Source organism: Toxorhynchites rutilus, chromosome 1 (assembly GCF_029784135.1).
Source record: "Toxorhynchites rutilus septentrionalis strain SRP chromosome 1, ASM2978413v1, whole genome shotgun sequence".
Lineage (NCBI taxonomy): Eukaryota > Metazoa > Arthropoda > Insecta > Diptera > Culicidae > Toxorhynchites > Toxorhynchites rutilus.
In genome coordinates, this window is record NC_073744.1 from 4,222,856 (window position 1) to 4,240,196 (window position 17,341).

Here is a 17,341-nt window from a genome sequence, read left to right on the forward strand (position 1 = left end):
CAAAAAAGCTGAACTCTAGGAAGGATATAAATAAACAGCATTTCTAAAATAATAATGGAGGATGTGGAGTGTGTGTATACAGGGTGGCGCATAATTCACGCAACCGATTTGCAGAAAATCAAATTTCGTATAAAAAAAGGCTCACGATACAAAATCTTTATTCTCGAATAGAAAACGATACGAAGTCGACAACTGAACCGCTTAGGAACCAACACGCTCGATAGTTGCAGCACGATCGTTATTTTATTTACTCGCAACGTCTCGAATGTTATAAAACGATTCCACAGACTGATCTTAACCTTCTTATCTCTTAATCCTATTTTTAAACACATTTTTAGACATGTCAAATTCAAACACTGTACATACACTATTGAACAAACGAAGACAAACATCCAACGGGTCATTGAGACCATAAGAGGTTCTATGTCGTCTAATGAACAGTAACTCACGCTGACGAAGTTGGCGGGAAGGTGCATGAAACGAAACACTGGACAACAATGATGGACAGCCGATGTTTCCCGAAATCAAATCAAAGACAAAACCCCGTTGTAGATTGGATCGACTGGAGGCAAGCGTTCCGAGAGCGATGAGTCTACAGAGGCTTTCATAATCGGGCATGTTCGTTGAGTCAGACCACGGTAATGAGCGAAGGGCGTAACGAATGAAGCTGCGTTGCACTCTCTCCATTCGGATTGTTTGGGCTGTGTGAAATGGAGCCCACACACATACCGCGTACTCCAAGATACTATGAACTAATGAGCAGCATAGTGTCATCATGACGTAAATATCCTGGAAATTGTTGGTACTACGTCGAACAAATCCTAGGGCTGAGAACGCTTTGGCGATGGTTACGTTGATGTGTTCGTTGAATCGAAGCTTGTTGTCGATGGTCACACCTAGATCGCGGATGGAAAAAAACACTCCAGGTGTACGGACCCGATTTAATATATGAATTCGATTCGTGATTGTCGGCGAGAAAATGCGATAGACTTACACTGATACGTGAGATCTCAAAAAAATAACCGAAATCGGAAAGTCACCATTCGAAGACGAAAAGGATAAATAAAAAACGCGCTTTAACTGTCTTTATTTCATTTTTGGTTGGTTTTTATACCACATTTGAACAATTGCTTCATCAGTTGATATGTGATGAAGAGACAAAAAATAATCCTTTGTCAACTGAAGAATTCAATTGTTGTTTGGAGCGCGTGTTATAGGGATGTCCTTGCTTTTTGCGCCAACATACACTTTTTCACATTTAGCTCCATACCGTTCTCAACGCACCATTTTTAGCAGTTCATCAATATCGGCCTGATGTGCACAGCAATCGCGGTGCGATGCGACGGATCTGTAAATCTTCAAGTCGTTGGTGTAAAGCAACTTTCGTGATTTCAATCGGAAGTACAGATCGTTCATGAACAGCACGAAAATGAGTGGCCCTAGCACGCTGCCCTGTGGCACACCGGATGTTATGGGGAACACACAAGAATGCGAAACGGTCGATCCAATTTTTTTTCGAGATAACCTTCCATCTCGACATTTTCGATTCTCCAAATTTCCTCAAAATGTTGAGCGCTTTGTGGCACCCCTAAATCCGATTAATTCGATTAAGCTGAAATTTTGCACAGGTAATTTTTTGGATCAATGATTGTTTTAAAATTAATTTAATTTTTTTCTTCGAGATGACAACCAGATCACGACGTTTCATGCATTTTTAGGTAATTTGGCATCGGAAAACAATTTAGATTTTCCAAAAAAAGGCCGTATATCGGTGATAACGTGGCGAATGTTGTCTTCCTACGCGTCGATCGTCGGTGGCTTATCGACGTATTCCAGATACTTCACAAAGCCGCACAAAAATAGTACAACGGTGTTTTTTTTTATCCCATTTTTATTTATTTAAGGCTCACTAGCATTTTAGCTGTAACAGAGCCGAATTTTAATCGTGTACATGTCACATGGTTATCATATATCTATAATTAGCACATTACACAGTTGCCATTCGCCAGTATTCCTTCTATACCATTACATATGGTACATTCACACAGTAGCCATTTAGGCGTAAGAGTATTCTTTCTGTTCTTCCATTATCCAGTTGGACCACCGGACAGCGGAGACAGTTGAATGATCATTGTTGAGTTATTTATAGAACAGCAGCCCGATGTGTCTTGCAGAGCAGAGCAGTTGTATGGATGAATCGATCTTATTTCGACCGTGGATCGATCTCCATCGCTGATGATTGTTGCGTGGACGTAGCTATTCTGTAACAACACAAAGATGGTCAATGAGGGTCCTGAGTTTTGAACTCACGATCGATCGCTTACTAAGCGAACGCGCAACCAATGTGGCTACGGTGTACAACGGTGTTAAATCGAATGATTTCGGATGCGCAATTAGAGGTCCGTTACGCGAAATTATTCACTAGTCGAACGTTTTTTGCAATAAATCAAATGTGGCACGTGTGGTGTAGCATGTTGCACCGTCTTGTTGAAAGCCCGACTGAATATTGGAGAATAAATTAGGAATGTAAATTAGTTTTGCTAGGTTTGGTAATTTGGTCCAAAAATTGCTGTAGCTGATTGATGTGAATGGCACAATGTTACAGCTGATATAAACGAATTTTTTTAATCTGTCACTAACACAGATGATTTCAGAAAAGTAATGTGTTTCATCGTTTCAAAAATTGTTTGGACTCATGTAATATTGGCCACAGCTGAGGAAGCTTAAGAAATCATTGCTAAAATTGAATACTTTATCTTTAATTGTTGATATCACAATCGTTCCGTTATCAGTTATGGATGATTTTGAGTTCAACTCTGCGGGGGGCAGATTTCGAACAATGGCGTGCATGGATCAAGAAACCTTTGACCAGCAATGCCGTCATGGAGGAGAAAACAAGTAGAATGTTTATCAGGTCGATACGAATAATAACAATAAAACATCGAATAATCCACACGGGATTAGATTAGTTAGAAACACGATAAACATTCCGTATTAATGACGCCTTAAGATAAGCTGCGTTGTCAGAAAGTATCAAAGTTCAGTTACTGCAGCTGAGCTGGTTTTCGTTTTGTCGATAAGAAAATCTGCACGTTCATGCCAGAATTAGGGTGAAGAAAAAAAAACCAACGATCGCGGTGTTTAGGTTCAAGTTCAGTGCTGCCGGGCGCCGCCGTACCTGAACAAATGTTTAGTAAATGCCGCTCACGTGCGACCCTCATGCTTTCGGCTCATCACACGTACACCGGATAAACCTCGCTTCACTCGGAGTTTTTCAAATGATTGTTATTCCGTTGCAGAGAGAAATCAGCGGTGGGAATCACTTGGTTGACTGACCATTATCAAGTATCGCTGAATCGGTTCATTTGCAAGCAATTGTGTGTTTATTAGAACATTCACTGACCAGAGGTGGGAAATTCAGCTTTGTAATTGAGGAAGAAACGCAGATTGTCACTTGGAAAAATCAACACACTTCCGGAATGCAAATTTGTAAATCTCTAACGCCATGAATGATATACGAGTCACGTATTTGAAATCAATTTTTATCATCGCCATACTCTGGGGTACCTGGCGTAGTCATTGAGAGGACCTAAGTTTTTTACATTTTGAACGGTTTGCTGGTTGCTCTCAACTTAATTGAGTCCTTTCGGTACATTAGTTCATCAACAATATGATGTTATTGAAGCATAACATCAAACAAACAAATCAATATTTGTAATTCTGACCCGAGATTCGCCAGATAAATCCAACCATACTGTGCGGATAACATGCATATATGCACTGAATGCACTGCGAAGTTCACTGCCACCGTCAAGTGCGTTAGGTAACGTGTAAGAAAAAACGAGTCCTCATTATCGAGAGACAACCAACAGGTTTGCCCTCGATCAACATCTACGGCAAAACAAGTTTCGAGTATCGAGCATCATTCACTGCTCTCAAATCGTGTACATTCTAGTACTTGACTTTCTTCCATTCAAATTACGAGCTGTCGACGGTAATGAGTGCGCGAGCCCTTGCTATCGGCATCATGATTATATAGAGATAACGAATGAAAACGCACGCACGCATATATATCCAAAGCGTAAAGTTTTTCTGAACTTGAACTGAATATTAATGATCATTCAATGTTACCATGATAGTGTCGGTCTTGCGATCAGGGGATCACCAAACCGTCATATTGCACCATCCAATCAATTGCGTTTGTTTTACCACTTGTTTTCAATTTTCAAGCGAATCATTCTTTACCATTGTTTTCGATTCTCACCGGATCACGTTGTTTATATTGTATCTAAGATTGGACATAGTATTTTTTTTCTAATCCAACTCTCTTTCCCCTTACAGAGGAACCGAAATGGTGGACATAATATCGAACCGCGTCCAGGAGGCGTACGGTTCGTTCCGACTGCCGGGGATGTTCAGTCTCGGCACCACGCAGACCGTGGACGGTAGCTGGTTCTCCACGTACACCATGCTGAAACGTTTCGGTGAGCAGAAGAAGCGTCAACGGCTGGTGGACAAGGACAATGATCGCAAGGTATGTAGCCATTGGTTTATTTCCGGCACGTCGTGTGGTAGCGAGTCCATTTAGCCAATTAGGCGAAGGTCAATTCACGATGCACATGATCTATTGGTGGTGTTTTCGCACGTTGCAGTCAGACATCACATCATACGCACAATTACTCTCACACACACACATGCGCCTCATCTGTAAATAGAACATCTTACACGTGATTTAAACTAACCCAAACTCTTCTGTTATATTTCATGCTTCGATGATCTAAATTGTGTGTATAATACACTATGGATTACTATCCGAAAATGGTTACTTCCCCAATGCTGACTCTATAACCTCTGCCTGCCGCATGTTTACGCTACCCATCTGGTCGCTGGTTGAATCCATGAAGATGCGGGAGAATAGTTTGTATCAGTTGAAAGAAGTACCCACGCAACGGATTCAGCTGGATGCAGCTCCGCTGCCAGGACCCGCGTGTCGTTTCTGCTCGCCGAAAGAAAGTGTAAGTGCACTTGTCATGCTTGTTCTGTTTGGATGGTTGTTTTGTAATGTATGTCCTTGTGTGGGGTACTTTTGAATCAATTATGAAAATGTTTTCAATATGCATCTAGTCACCATCACCAATTCATCACATTATTTCATTATTTCAAAACGAATCAAGATTTTCACGACACAAGTTCTATTTGACTGAAACTGTAAAAAAAACTCAGATCAAATTTTGAAATATTAGACAATGGAGCAGGGCGATCCCACAATCTTTGATGGTGTCTGACACAAACCCTAGAAAAAAGCAACCAGACGCTGGAGTTGATCCGCTTGAGATCCGGCGAGTAGGATTGCCGATTCAGCGCAATAAATGTTTCTATGGTGGTTAGACATTCCACCCCCCTCTCTAAGGGGGGGGCTGCCATACAAATGAAACATAAATTTCTGTATTACTCGAGAATTTATCAAGCAAACGAAACCAAATTTGGCATGTGAAGGTATAAAGGTGCAATAAATGATTCTATGGTGGTTAGATACTCCTCCCCCCTCTCTTAGGGGGGGCCTGCCATACTAATTAAAAACAAATTTCTGCATAACTCGAGAATTAATCAAGCAAATGAAACCAAATTAGGCATATGGAGGTTTTAGGGTGCAATAAATGTTTCTATGGTGGTAAGACACTCCTCCCCCTCTCTTTGGGGGCTGCCATACAAATGAAAAACAAATTTCTACATTACTCGAGAATTAATCAAGAAACTGCAACCAAAATGGGCATGTGAATGTTTTAGGGTGCAATAAATGATTCTATGGTGGTTAGATATTCCTCCCCCTCTCTTAGGTGGGGGGGGCGTGGGCTGCCATACAAATGAAACGAAAATTCCTGCATAATTCGAGAACTAATCAAGCAAACGGAACCAAATTTGGCATGTGGAGGTTTTAGGATGCAATAAATGTTTCTATGGTGGTTCGACACTCCTCCCCCTCTCTTAGGGTGGGCTGTCATACAAATGAAAAACAAATTTCTGCATAACTCGAAAAGTAATCAAGCAAGTGGAGCCAAATTTGGCATGTGAAGATTTTAGGGGGCACGAAACGTTTCTATGGTGAATAGACACTCCTCTCTAAAGGGAGAAGAGGGGAAGGTTCTGTCTTTATTCTATCATGTTCTCTGTATCAAACATTTATTCCATGTAACGGAGAAACATGTTATTTGCAAGTGGTTGATAAATCTTGAACGAGAATTGTGTCTGACAATAATCTGATATTATAATGACGAGTTTTGATAAAAGTGCTAGAAATTTTTTAGTAAAAGGTAAATTCAACGGGGTCAATTCAATTCTGCGATTGGACTCATGAACTTGCGCTTAGTAAGAAAACCTGAATGTTTGAAGGCATTGAAAAACAAAAAAAAAAGTTCGGCGGGACGAAGTTTGCCGGGTCAGCTAGTCTACATAAGATTTTCTGAATTTTAAAAAATCGAAACCCAAAAAAGCGATTTTCTCGATTTTCTCGATTACAAAAGATCGTTCCAAAAAATCGAAAATTGAAATAAAAAAGATCGATCTTCTAAAAATCGATCCGAGATCGCCCAATCCAACCGCACAACTCTTGAATGATTGATTACCCTTTGATCCTTTAAATTTTCCTTTCACTTTAAAGTTCTTCTCGTCCAAAACTCGTCATTATAATATAACTTTTTTTAAACACAATTCTCGTTCAAGATTCTTCAATCACTTGCAAATAACATGTTTCCCCGTTACATGGAGTACATGTTTGATACAGAAAATATAATAAAATAAAGACAGCTCAAATCGGACGATTCTTCCTCGAGTTAGGTCTTAGAGAGTGGGAAGAGTATCGAACCACCATAAAAACATATTTTGTCCTCTAAAACCTCCACATGCAAAATCTGGTTCATCATATTTCTTCACATGAATATATCCCTAGTCTAAACCCACCCTTAGGGTGATCTTCTTCGCGCACCTGAACGAGATGAAGGATCTGGAACACCGTTTGGAGGTAATTGGAGAGGGTCTGAAGGATAATGTGATTATGATTTTACAATGTGATCGAAAACAGGCCAGAAAACGAGTTAACGGTGAATTGGTGAAGAGCAAGCTTCGGGACGAGTGGCGTCGTCGGTTGGAGTGCAACGGCGGTGATATGCATGGCAACGAGAAGGTAATGAAAACAGTGAATTCAAAAACGATCGAAAAGAAGAGAAAGAGACGTGTTATTACTGCCGAGAAGAGGGTCAATTTCGGCGAGATTGCCCGAAGCTGACCAAGGGAAGGCAAGAGAAGAAGCTGGAGAATAGGAAGACGAATCGTTACTGGAGTGCTGGATGGGATGGAGAGGTGTCTGGTAGGCAAGAGGAGTGGTGGCTTGTACTGCTTGAAGCAATTACCGCAGCAAGCGCTTATGATCCAAAAAAAACATTCGGACCAATGTGAGCACCTGTGGCATCGACGATTCGGACATCCTTATCCTGAAGCAATAGCGAAAATAGTGCAGAAAGGTTTAGGCGTCGGGCTAAAAAAGAATAAATGCGAAATTCAGCTCGTTTGTGTCGTGTGTTGCGAAGGCAAGATGAGTCGGTCATTCGTACGGACGGAGGCGGCGAATCATTTGTTTCTCGGTTTTAAGGAACTACCTGGCGGATAACGGAATCATCCTACAACAGATGGCACCCTAAAGGGTGTGTCACATCAAATTGCATCACGGAAAAAACGCTGTAGAAATTTAATTTTTAGGAATTATATTTTCAGCTTTCGCTTATAATCAGATAAGAGTGTATAGATCACGTTGGCCATGCTTCACTGTCAATTTTTCGTAAATTTCGAAAAATGTCGTCGAACGAAAAAGAGCGTCGGGAATTAATCCTGTGCACTCATTTCGAGAATCCGGAGTTGTCACATCGGGACATCGGTAAGATGCTGGGAATCGTCCAATCCACGGTCAGCAGAGTACTAAAACGATACTTCGAGAACCTAACCATCGACCGGAAGGTGAAGAACGGCATAAATGGATGCTCCGTCAGTGAAAAAGATCACAAGCGCGTAGTTAAGCAGTTTAGACGTGATCCGAGAAGTTCGGTCCGGGATGTCGCCTCTTGCGGAAAGCGGAGCGCCCCCTTCGTGATGACCGGCACGGTAAACGGGCAGGTTTACCTTAAGGAGTGCCTACAGAAGCGCTTACTACCACTATTGAAGCAGCACGAGGGCCCGATCATCTTCTGGCCGGATCTCGCTTCGTGCCACTATTCAAAGGACGTGTTGGAGTGGTACGAAGCCAACGGGGTCACCTTCGTGCCAAAGGAAATGAACCCGCCCAACGCGCCGGAGCTTCGCCCAATAGAGAAATATTGGGCGATTATGAAGCAGGCCCTCCGGAAGAACCCAAATGTTGTCAAATCGGAGGCGGACTTCAAGAGAAAATGAATTTCTGTTCGAAAAAACTACAACCTGACGTTGTACAGAACCTTATGGACGGGGTAAAGAGGAAAGTGCGAGCATACGGGCTTGGGCTCGAAGTATGAATAAAAAGAAAATGCCAAAAGTTGTTTAATAGTTTTTATTTTACTGTCTAAAATTTTCAAAAGGATCGGTCTACTGGGCGAATTTCTACAGCGTTTTTTCCGTGATGCAATTTGATGTGACACACCCTTTATTCGCCACAACAATATGAAAAGGCAGAACGTAAGAACCGATATGAGGTAGAGATGGTAAGGTGTTTGTTGATAAAGTCTGGTCTCAATATGAAATACTGGGGCGAAGCAATTTGTACTGCAAATTATCTGCAAAATCGTTTGCCAACGTCTACTATCGAGCAGACGTCATACGAACTTTGGTATGGAACGAAGCCATCTTACGCTCATTTGTGAATATTTGTATCGGAGGTTTATGTACACGTACCTAAGAGGAAGCGACGAAAGCTGGACAAGAAGGCAACGATGATGGTCTTCGTTGGATATGCGGGAAGGCAAAAAGCTTACCGTTTCCTGGATACGAATAAGGACTGGACTGTGATCAGTAAGGATGTCAAGTTTCTAGAGTGTGGTGGCTTGGGCGATCCATCCCCGGTTGAATAACACCTAGCAGAGGAAGCTTTGATCCTGAAGCCGTCAGGAGAGGAGTCGGAATCGCTCGACTGGCAAGCAATATCCAAGCTCCATCTAAGGTGGTACGGACACTGGAGCTGAGTCAGCACCAGAAACTGAAGTAGTAGCGGATTCGAACTTGAACACCACTTTGTACGAGAAGGCATCTGAGGGGGAAACATCATTTTCTGGTTTTTCCCTGGATGAGATAGCGCGGCGTTCAATGAGATCGGGCAAAGGAGTAACTACATGAGATCGAACCTAGTAACTACAAGGAAGTCGCCACTTGCAAGCAGCGTACTGAGTGTAAGTTTAGTTCAATTGCTATGGAGGATGAAATCGAATCGCATGCGGTGATTGTAAGGTTGCCTTAAGATTGAAAACCTGACAGATGTCGGTGGGTATTTAAACTGAAGCGGAACGTAACTGGTGAAATAGTGAAGTATAAAGCGCGGTTAGTGGCTCAGAGTTTCAGTCTGGTTCGGACAGGACTTCGACGAGGTATTTGCCCCTATGACAAAACAAACTGCATTGAGGAATCTACTGGCCATTGCAAGTAAGCGAAATCTAACACTCAAACATTTTGACGTCAAGACGGCCTATTTGTACTTTGAGCTTGAAGAGGAACTTTACATGACACGGAAGGATACGTTACCTCGCTTGAGGAGGAGCATCTACGGATTGGAGCAATCTGATCGATGCTGGAACCTTCGGCTTCACTTCGTTCTCCTTGGATTGGACTTTGAGCAAGGTACGGCTGATCCATGCTTCTACACTAAGAGCATCCGCACCAATGCGTTGTTACAGACATTTTGACAACCCTCACCATAACGCAGCAACCCCACTGGTGGTTGCGGTTCAGGTGTGGGAAATAGTAATCGGCCTCTCGGTGAATAGTGAGTTAACAAATTTGGCAACGCGATAGCAACCGAGCCAAGTGTTGCTATTTTCAACAAATGTCAAACATCTGTTGTGGGTTTCTTTCGTCTTGTGTTCATTTTTTGTGATTTTGCTCTGAAGTATTATTTCGGAAGTGTATATATTACATTTATCTACCAAAAAATGAACGCGACGAAAAGAGAATCAACTGACACTTGTCATTTCTTCTAGTAATAGCAATCGTATTTAGCAACCTGCGGTGCTAAAAAGAAGTGATACTATAGCAACCGCGATAGCAACGACGGGTGCGCAAATCGACGAGTTAACAGATTGGCAACGGCTAAAACTCGAGACAAGAAGCCTTGAATAGTAACGCATTGGTGCGGATGCCCTAAGATCGTTAACGGAAAACGCATATACTTGTTTATGTTTACGACATTTTTGTTGGCAGTGAAAGCGGTGCTGATATAGAAGAAATTTATGAATCATTGGAATCATTAATCGAGATGATCGATCTCGGTGATCTGAACCACTTTCTGGGTCTGTAGGTTATCATATGTAACGGAACGTACGGCATCTCACTTGAAGGCTATATCAATCAGGTGGTTGAGCGATTTGGACTTCGTGACGCAAAAATTGCAAAGACTCCAATGAAGGAAGGATTCACAAAGCCTGTTGACGCAAGTCCACTTCTGGAAGATTCGACCAAATATAGAAGTCTGGCAGGAGCACTATTGTATAATGCTGTCTGTGCAAGGCCGAACATTGCAGTCAGTGTTTCTAGTTCGGGATGAAGTTTTAGTGCACCACAGGAATCAAATTGGGTGGCGGCCAAGCGTGTAGTCCGTTACTTAACAGGAACGAAACATCGTCTGCAGTACGGGGATTCAAACGAAAAGTTGATGGGGTATTGCGACAAAGACTGGACCGTTAATTCCAGAACACGGAAGTCCCCGACTGGCGTTGTATTCCTGTTTGCCGGTGCTGCAATATCTTGGGCGAGCTATCTGCAGAGTTGCGTGACTTTGTATTCGATGGAGTCCGAGTATATCGCTCTGAGTGAAGCAGGACAGGAGGCATTATGGATCCGTAGACTGATGGAGGATTGTAGCGAACCTATTGAAATAATGGAGGACAACCAGAATTGCTTTAAACTCGTCGATCGAAGTACATCGAGACAAGGGAGTTAATGATATTTGCGATAAGAAGATTCTCAAGCTGTTTACTGTGCGACACAGGAGATGGTAGCAGCCATACTTATAAAACCGTTGGGCAGAATCAAGCTACAGAGATTTGCTTCAGCGATGGGACTTGTTGCTAACAATCGTTGAGGAAGAGTATTGGGATGGCAACAATTGCCAAACTGCCCAATCGGCCAAACTCACCAGTGCAGTTTAGTTGCGCGCTGTCAAGATGCCGTCTCATGCAATTTCTTTTTAGCTATAATCGTTTCTGCCCTTGAAAAGTATACACGCGTTTAATACATGGCTTCCTCTTAATTCTTTCATTATCAATAATTCTGTGTTATTATTTCTCTGCGAGTGTCGAGCCACATAGAAACATTTCCTGCCACCTGAAACTTCCACATGCCAAATTTAGCTCCATTTGCTTGATTAGCTCTCGAGTTATGTAGAATTTTAGAGAGGGGGGAAGAGTGTCTAACCACCATAGAAACATTTCTAGCGCCTAAAACCTTCACGTCAAATTTGGCTAAATTTGCTTGATTAGTTGTCGAGTTATGCAGAAATTTATGTTTCATTTGTATGACAGCCAACTGCAAGTCTGTTGCTCTCTTTCTTTCACTAATGTTTGTTCTTCAACTGAAAACTTATCTTAAAAATTTCGATTCATTTTAAAAAAATATCCGGAATGGTAAACGAGTAAAATGAATACAATAATTTTGTAGTCCTACGTCAATAATGCCACTAAGTCCTGGACGCAGTTCCTACATTTTGATTTTGAAGTGTTGATCCTTATTGGCGAACAACTGTAGCAATCGTTTTTACGACCTTCTCTTGATCCCAATTTATTATTCCTCAGGAAGTTTTGCAATGCGAGAAAAAGGTTGTAATCACTTGGTGTCAGGTCCTGACTATATGGAGGTTGCGTTAAAACATCCCAATCAAGCTCTCGGAGTTGTGTGACCTGGCGTTGTCCTGATGTAACACACTACCTCTTCTGTTGACCAATTCTGAACGCTTCTGGTTAATCGCTAGTGGATTTAGTGTATTTCATTAAAAAAATTAAAAAAATTAAAAAATTAAAATGAAATATAAAATTACACTATTTTGCTGTTACAGTATCGGCACCATAAACACCATCCACAATTTCAGCGGTCTTGCTTGCATTTTCGCCTTTATAAAAGAAAACTGAATATTCTCTTTGTTGACTTCCATTGTTAACACCCTTTAACTCACAACTGAAGGAACAAAATACACTGAAGGAACAAAATACACTGAAGTCGCATTTTACGCGGTTTTTTTTACGCGGATTTCGGAATTTACGCGGATTTCGAAATTTACGCGTTTTTTTTACGTGGCACTTGTCAACCACGTAAAAACTCAATATGTTAATTGATGTTACTTTTCACGTAATAATTTTGTATTTCATCATAGATTAGTAGCTGAGAAATAAAAGGAGATACAGATATCACGATTGTAGCATGCAATAAAAAATCTGTTAATCAATTGTTAGCATATGGGTTGCATTTTAAACTAACAATTCACTGTTTGTTAGATTTTTTCAGGGATTCTGAAAATTACCCGGTTTATTTTTACGCGGATTTTGGAATTTACGCGGTTTTTGTTTACGCGGCACGTATCCCCCGCGCAAAAAGCGACTCCAGTGTACAGCAAAAAAAAATAGTGTGAAATATAACCTTAAATTGTATGATCGATATTACGCGAGATATCGATCACTACAGCACCAGCTACCGAGAAAATAATGGATTTCTTTTTCCCCAACCTAATAATATGCAGTCTGAGTGAACCAAGTGACAGCGACTAAAGAGGAGCCACGTTTTTACGTCAACTAGAAAATGGAGAGAAATTCAAATGAAATGTTAGAATGATTTAAAGCTATAAGAACTACTACAATATCATAATTATTTTTCTTTGTCTGGCCTGACTGAACACTGACCAAATGAAATGCAAAATTACACTCTAGTCAGTTAACAATCAGTCAGACTATCTTTATCAGCGTGCTGCAATTCACAGCCATTTTTTCTGTCGGGTTTCCCGAAATAGAATAATAATAGACTACAAGTGATCGACAATTGGCTCGTACGGAAGCGACACACATCGCGACCTTCTTTTATATTGTTGGAAGTGAAATCAACTCATTGTAAGTTCCATCTGTAACTAGCCGGGCGAACGAACGAGCGAACGTAGCACTCATTGAAATCCACTACTGGCTACTGCGATGAAATTCTATCGAGTGGCTACTTTGATCAAGTATGTCAATGAAGTGATTTTAGCGAAAGCATTCATTTCGGCAGAATCAACAGCTTTTCAAATAGCGCTATATATTTGTGATTCTTTATATAATATATACTAGAATGATAATTGTGTGGATGTCTAAGCAATCCCGTAAATTACTGCCTCCACGTGAAGAAACAAGACGATAAAAATGGTACATACAAACTTGTAAATTCGAGCTTTGAACAATAGTGTTTTCATTGAGAATTACGAATTGACCTATTCATAGTCCCCTTTATTCCGCGCGGCGAATGACGTGACTATAGTTTGTCATGAGGTGAGATTTGAACTCGTGTCCTCATTGTTATCGACTCGGATATCAAATGGGAGCTAAAAAGTAAGGTGGTTTCCACAATAAAGCGAGGAACTTTGCTATCTCACGTCATTCGCCGCGCGAAATAAAGATGAGTAGTATTTCGGATCCACCCAGTGAATCGCAGCTGTGTCATTCTAGCGCATATCCATGTTTTCCAAGTGTTCGTTGCAAGAGAACGATTGCCTGCCGTATTTTTCGTTGCATGTATTTCACTCTCTATTCTGGAAAATGTAATACACGATGCCGTCGCGCATCTCACCCACATCACCATCATCAGATGTGCGATTCTTTGAACGCAGCCAAAGAAAGAGTGATAAACGGCGGCGAGACAGAAAAAAACACTCCACTTGTTGCCGATTATTATTTACGCTGAGCATACCGCGTTTCATATCACCACTCCGTCGCGTTCTGGGCCGTGAGAGAACGAGAAAAATGTATTAATAATAGTCAGTCCCAAGTTGTCCGCGCCACATACAGAGAAAACGGTAGAGGAAAATTCGCAATAACTGTGCGAGAGTTGACTTTTCGTCTCACTTTCTTCTACATAATCATTCACACAAAATAAATCGTTCAATCTCGCTGCGAACCGAGTTCGGAATTTTGTGACATAACTAGACCCAGAGTGATCGTAGGGAATATGGTCCAGAAAAGTAGGATTAACTCTGATCGTATATACCACCTCAACAAACGGGTACTGTGTGTGTGTGTGCTAGACGTGTTCTAACAAAGTGGTTTGTGATTATTTTCAATTCTCTAATCTTTGCATATGTTTTTCACACCTTTGCAGCAGCAGCAGCTGGATCAGGAAGATCGTCGGCGCAGCGCAGTGGATATTTTGCGCGTTACGTCGCATGCAGGGTTGCGAACCAACAGCAGTTCGCTGGACTGGGGCGTCTGGTGTCCCCATCTAGCACAGACGGCCCGTGTTACAAAGTTCGACTATCCACAGGTGGCCGGTGCCGTGATGAGCGACGAGCGTGTCCAGCATGCGTTGGAGACTGCCGCTAAAGAGTCGGTGGATGAGAAACGTCAAGAGCTGGGCACCAGTGAGAGTGATGATACCTTCGACGAGGATAGATTCTACAATGAGACGATGCGGAAAAATCAGAAGCGAGCGCAGAAAGTGAGTATCGAATGTGCGTCAAAGGTGCGATTCACTAATCATAATGTTAAATCAACAGATTCTGATCGGAATGCGCTCGAAACTGTCCGATTTTGTCCTTCGCATCACCTCGTGGGTGCTGTATAAACTGCTGCCTTGCTTCATCTCCGGAGTAGCGGCCCACCCTGGCCAGGTGGAAATGATAAAACGTGCAATCGAGAAGAACCCGGACGCGCCGCTGATTTTCCTTCCGCTACATCGATCTCATCTAGACTATATTATGGTCAGCTTCATACTGCTAAATAACGATATCAAGTGCCCGCTGGTTGCCGGTGGAAATAACATGAATATTCCACTCTTCGGGAGCATCCTACGCTACGATGGGGCGTTCTTCATCAAAAGAAAAATTGATCCACTGACGGGGAAGAAAGATCACGTTTATCGCGCTATCCTGCATACCTATCTGCAGAAATGTTTGACCGCCGGGCACAATGTGGAATTCTTCATCGAAGGAGGACGGACGAGAACGGGAAAGCCCTGCATGCCAAAGGTATTGTATTATGAGAAAGTTTAAAGGGTTGTTCGGGAAGGGATTTTGTTTGAAATGATAGATGATTCTATAACATTTCAGAAATGGTACGAGGTATGGCTATTAAATAACGAGACTGGTTACGAAGAAGGGTTATATTCTGAAAATTACGGTACAACGATATACTCCCCTTGGCTCCTCACACACCTTTCCATACGTTTTTTCCAGTACTGAAACTCTTCTTTTGTGATGGCATTCAAAAGCCGCGTCGCCTTTTCCTTCGCCTCTTCTACGGACTGAAATCGGGTACCTTTCAACACGGATTTGATCTTTGGGAATAGTCGCTTGGGGCTATACCTGGCGAGTACGAGGCATGTTCGAGCACTGGAATGCCCTTATCGACTAAAAATTGCTTTACCGACAGCACGTTATGGGCAGGTGCGTTGTTGTTCGTGTTTTTCGTCACACATGATTTCCGATGAGCACTACAAATCACGTTCCATTCAAACCACTGCTGCTCGCAAACTACTATAGTGACAAAAATATGTTTTCGTACGTTTATAGCAGACACCTCAAACTACCGAACGCACTATTCGTTTTTCCCAATCTCGTTATTTCATATCCATACCTCGTATATTGAATTACGTTTTGTTAATTAGTTTTCAGAACTTTTCCGCAATACACAGTGGATAATTTCGCCATCAAAAAATTTCTGAAATTTACTGAACTGACCAGGAATTGATCCATGTCATTTTCCTTTTTTTTTCAAGCTTTTGGTATGTTTTTAATGTATATGAGAACACGAATTTTCTCGGTAAAATGGAAAAACCTTTTAATTGATTATTCCATGCATTTTCTTTTTGAATGATTCATTCAATTAGTGCAGTTGCTCAGAATACTCTTCAGAAGAAATTTCATATATTCAGTTCAAGCACACAAAACGCATTCTCTTTTTCCATTCAGCTCCCATCAAACGGATTGCATCACTTTCTTTTCTATAAATATCAAGTTCCGGTGTACTTACAGTCGTTCATCTTTTCACTACACGATGTCTTGCGTTTAACATCATTGTAGACAACTGATCTTTCATTCCCATGGACTATTAGCTTTAAAACAGGTCCCTTCCTTGTTCTTTAAGGAGTCAATTACACGCGCCAATGCGACAAAAAATTCTGAACTGAAACGTTCAACATCTAAATTCCTGAAACGAAATTGCAATTCAGCTTCAGATAACCAGTGATCTGTAAAATCGTATTTTCCATTGCTCGGACAACATTTTCGCTTTTTCGATAATCTTGTTTCTTGGATATCTTGGGTATGGTACATTCAACTCCAGCTTTGAAACTTGCCATTTAGGAAATTGTCAACGGAAGGTACTGGAATTGAACCAACGATCGGTAATGTTGGTATTGAATGCTCGAATAAAATTCAAAAAATTGTCGCTTCAAGTTTATTTGTTTTTTTTTATTTATTAAATATTGGTTTGGGTATCGTTAGATTTTGAAACATGCCCAGCAACTAATTACAGTAATCATTCGCTAACTGGTCTGCTTTTTAACTGGACGAACGTTAATTGGTCCTTGAACTAGTTAAAAAGCAGAATTTCGTAAACAATCGACGCTATATTCAAACGGAAGATTTGCTGTGAGGGGCACTCCAATGTAATTTGAAATGTTATGAAAATTGACATTATTTTCGCGTGACAAAAACATTGATCAAATTATAGAAACATAATTTCTTCAAATTATATTTCATACTAGCTGACCCGGAAAACTTCGTTCCGCCCAAAATTTATTTTTCGTTATTACATTCACGTTTTCTACTAAGCGCACGCTCATGGGTCCAATCGCAGAACTGATCATTGATTGATTTTCTACCCTTTGAAATTACCTTTTACTATGAAACTCCTAGCACATCCATCAAAACTCGTCATTATAATAT

The 17,341-nt window shown here is 41.3% G+C and overlaps 1 protein-coding gene across 5 annotated transcripts in view; it reads left to right on the forward strand.

Annotated features, from left to right (window-relative positions):
- The window catches only part of LOC129762524 (glycerol-3-phosphate acyltransferase 1, mitochondrial), a 53,010-nt gene that overhangs the window by 25,139 nt on the left and 10,530 nt on the right, over positions 1–17,341 (forward strand). For 3 of the 5 annotated variants that reach the window (XM_055760899.1, XM_055760877.1, XM_055760888.1), the window contains exons 2-5: positions 4,342–4,534; positions 4,905–5,015; positions 14,557–14,892; positions 14,951–15,421. In XM_055760899.1, coding sequence (XP_055616874.1) covers positions 4,352–4,534; positions 4,905–5,015; positions 14,557–14,892; positions 14,951–15,421 — 1,101 coding nt within the window. In that variant the 5' untranslated portion in view covers positions 4,342–4,351. Of the gene's footprint in view, positions 1–4,341; positions 4,535–4,904; positions 5,016–14,311; positions 14,461–14,556; positions 14,893–14,950; positions 15,422–17,341 lie in introns of those variants that run through there. The other 2 variants (XM_055760910.1, XM_055760916.1) reach the window with 2 other exon arrangements.